The sequence below is a fragment of the Haplochromis burtoni genome, unplaced genomic scaffold (assembly GCF_018398535.1).
Source record: "Haplochromis burtoni strain Fernald_Lab_line unplaced genomic scaffold, NCSU_Asbu1 Contig_2, whole genome shotgun sequence".
NCBI classification, from domain to species: domain Eukaryota; kingdom Metazoa; phylum Chordata; class Actinopteri; order Cichliformes; family Cichlidae; genus Haplochromis; species Haplochromis burtoni.
The window spans coordinates 789,214-792,750 of NW_024582363.1; the positions used below are offsets into that span (position 1 = coordinate 789,214).

Consider the following 3,537-nt stretch of genomic DNA (forward strand, 5'->3'; position numbering starts at 1 on the left):
AGATAGATAGATAGATAGATAGATAGATAGATAGATAGATAGATAGATAGATAGATAGATAGATATGTTGTGCTGTTGTAACATGAATTAAGTCAATGTCTATGACTAAATTAAACTTTATTGGATTTTTCAGGTCAGCCTGTTAATTGGGCTGACAGTGACTCAGCCCAGGCTCTTATGCATTCGGCTGACAACTGTGGCAATCGTGTGAATAGCTACAAGAGACAAAAAAGCCGACATTATGAAGTCATTTTGACATTCAAGTCACACATATACACTTTGCATGGCTACAAGATATATGAAGGCAGCTGTATTTAAAAGGGCAACTGTGTCCCTGTCATGACAAAAACATTTCCCTGCACTTAAACACTCAGAAACCCATACACGTGTGTGTAAATATGCAGAATTGGACGTGACATGTCACTATGATCTAACATGCTATGACTAATTCCTACATGATGGCTACCCTTAACAGTGCAAACGACCCAGCAGTAATAAAGTTTGAGGACCGTCCACCAATCAAGCTGTGCAGTTGCTTTGGATGTTAGCCAATATTCGTACAGAAAACCTATGATCTGGTGTATGCTCATGCATGATTATCAGTTCTATGTTGCAAAGCTGCTTCTTTTTGTCGTCAGTTCTTCCTCTTTTTTATGTAGTATTAGGAAAACTTGAGATTCAGTCAATGGCTTGAAAAAAATAGAAATAAAATACTAAAGGCGTTATCTAAGAATCTGTCGGCTAATTGGCTGTGGCTCCAATAGATGGAGATGATTATTATTATTATTTTAATTGAGTCAACCATTCTCTGAGGTGTGTGAAGCGAACAGCAAAACCTCTTTAAACATAGGATAAACTTGCTAAAGAATGGTCACCATGGGATCACTTCTGATTTATGGAGTAAACACATGACACTGTAAAGGATGAAAAGAAGATTAAATGAATAATCACAAAATTAATCACCTTCGCAAGTATCCCATTGTAACCATGCTACAGAACCAGCGTGGGGGCAGGTGTTTAACCGTCTGCAGGCTGAATCAATCACTTGCCACACTGCTTGATTGTAGCATAGTGATGGAACAACGGCAGTAAATCTGTATTTTATGGAAGCGAAATAAAGGTTTAAAAGATCTAGTAAATCTTTACGTGTTCGAGGGATAATTAATGAGAGATTGCGTGTCTGTGGTGAAATACAACATTAACACTGGAAAATTGTCAAGCTTGTAATGACATGAACAGAGTGCTTTGCTAACAAAGAGATATGCACTGTGGGATCTGGGTCTACAGAATTATGTAGAATTATATTTGTCTGAGTGAGCAGCAATGGGGGACGTTTGCTGACTATCTTGGCAGCTTTCAGAGAAAAGAGCATGCCATCAGGAGGTGTTCCTTGTCTGGAGCATGTGGAGAGATAGTCTGTCCGTCTGGACTGTCAGCCTGACTGATGAGAGCAGTTATCAGCACATGTGTGTGTGTGTGCACGAACAGAATGTGCGTACATAACTGTGCTGACAGCTACCTGGCAGCCAGCACTTTCAGGTGTTCAAAAAAAACGTAGAATACAAGGCCTTCAAGAATTACTTTCTGGCCCAAACTGCACCTCAGATTTGCACTGTGGAAGCAGCTGCGTGACAACATGAATCATTTTGTCGACTGTTTGCCTAGTTAATCTTATCGAAAGCATTAAAATAGAGGTGATGAATTAGATTAGGTTTTGCAAGTGTGTGCAAGTGTATGTATACCTTGGGCTGGTGCAGGAGCGCTCTCTGTACATGACACCTCCACCGCAAGTTCTGGAGCAGTCAGACCACTGAGACCAGGCTGACCACTGGCCGTGCACTGCTCTAGGACCATGCTCTCCATACTTAACACACTGACCCCTCCGACACCACTGAAGAAAAGAGTAGGAAGGAAATGAAAGAGAAGACGACAACAGAAATAGCATTCTTATCAGTACTTGAGTGTTGGCCCTGGCATCTCGCCTCTGTTTCCTGGTCTGGAGAAATGCCCAGCACCACACCTGGACATAGAGACTCTCTATCTACAGCCAAAATGCACACATACACATGCACATCTATTGTGCAGCAGACCTGGGTTGATCCAAGCCAAACCCTGCACTCACACACATCACCGCCTTTCACTCTTTCTAAATATCATGTTTCTGTGTGTACAAATCAACTCAATCCATTTGGGAGAGTAGTGTCCAAAATGTGCACCCATGCATGTACGAGGAGCATCGATGGTTACTTTGTCTGATTTATTTAATTATCTATGATCAAAGAAGTATTCAAATAAAATAAAAAAATGCAGTTTGAGCTGTCATCAGTTTGAGCTTAAAGTAAATCCTTGCATCTTTTTAAAGCTCTTTTAGGATTTTTTTTTTCTAAGATGAAAGGATTTCGTTTGACTCAATAAAATGCTAATTATTAGGATGCTAAGCAGGAGAATAACATTCTGACTGCTGTGATCTTTCATATAAATAAGGAGACCATTCCTCACCATGTCAGGGCCACAAGTGGTACCTTCTGCAGCAGGCATGAACTTGGTCTCACACCGATGCCCTGTGCGATGACACCACAATGACTTGCAAATGTCCTGTCGAATGAGACACGCAAAGAATGAGACATCCATCAAACATGGTGTTTGCTGATGTTATTATCCGTGGCATCTTTTGGTTAAGAGTTCCTTTCCTTTTTCTCTTCCCTCTACCTGATTTTTGCCAGGACCACCATCACTTTGCTTGATAAGCCCCCACTGCCTCTGACAGACTTCTCCACAGTGCTTCTGTGTCGAGACTAATCATTGAACTTCTTTAATGAAACCAGCTATAATTGTATGTGTCATCTGACCCAACAATACAGAGACAGAGCAAGTGAGTGAGCACAGAGGGAGAGCTGGGGTCGAAAGACAGGCGGCAGAATCTGGCAACTGGCCCAACTGCAACTGGCAACGAGAATGGAATCAGAAAGGAGGGAGTGAGGAAGCAGGACAGACAGCTCCCTGGTGTGTTCAAGACTTAACCTTATGCAGATCTACTTCACTGACATAGAGCAGGTGGGTGACCGCTATGGCATCATGCTGAAAGTCCTTGTACATGATAATGTCAGGGTCAAGAAAAAAGAGTGAAAAGTGTGAATGGAACCCTCAAATCCACTGTTAATCAGCATGCAGGTTAATATACCACCTGCCAACTCCTACACAGGTCTAAGAAATGCAAATATAGTATTTGATCTTTTATTATGGAAACATAGGAGGAATCTGGGGAAGTCGTGAACAGCCAAGGCGTCGTCATGTGGGCTAATGCCATATATACGACTTGGCAAAGTCAATTTCCCAGCAATTACAGCCATGCAAGAAGAAAAGCTTGAGGCATTTTAAATAAAATTTACATGTGAATCAACATCACTGAATGCACCTAGCATAAAGCCTTATACCAAAACAACAAGGGTTTGATGCAGACTGGGGTGGTGGTATAGGGACCCATTCAAATGATGGAATGCATTTTAATGAAGGTCAAATGTGTGTGTGTGTGTGGGG

General features: G+C 41.6%; 1 protein-coding gene across 3 annotated transcripts in view; it reads right to left on the reverse strand.

The window, feature by feature from the left end:
* Positions 1–3,537, reverse strand: part of adamts18 (ADAM metallopeptidase with thrombospondin type 1 motif, 18) — a 57,476-nt gene that overhangs the window by 34,434 nt on the left and 19,505 nt on the right. For all 3 annotated transcript variants that reach the window (XM_042215933.1, XM_005949509.3, XM_005949508.3), the window contains 2 exons: positions 2,500–2,595; positions 1,743–1,891 (listed from right to left, as the gene is read on the reverse strand). In XM_042215933.1, the coding sequence (XP_042071867.1) occupies positions 1,743–1,891; positions 2,500–2,595 (245 nt within the window). The remainder of the gene's footprint in view (positions 1–1,742; positions 1,892–2,499; positions 2,596–3,537) is intronic.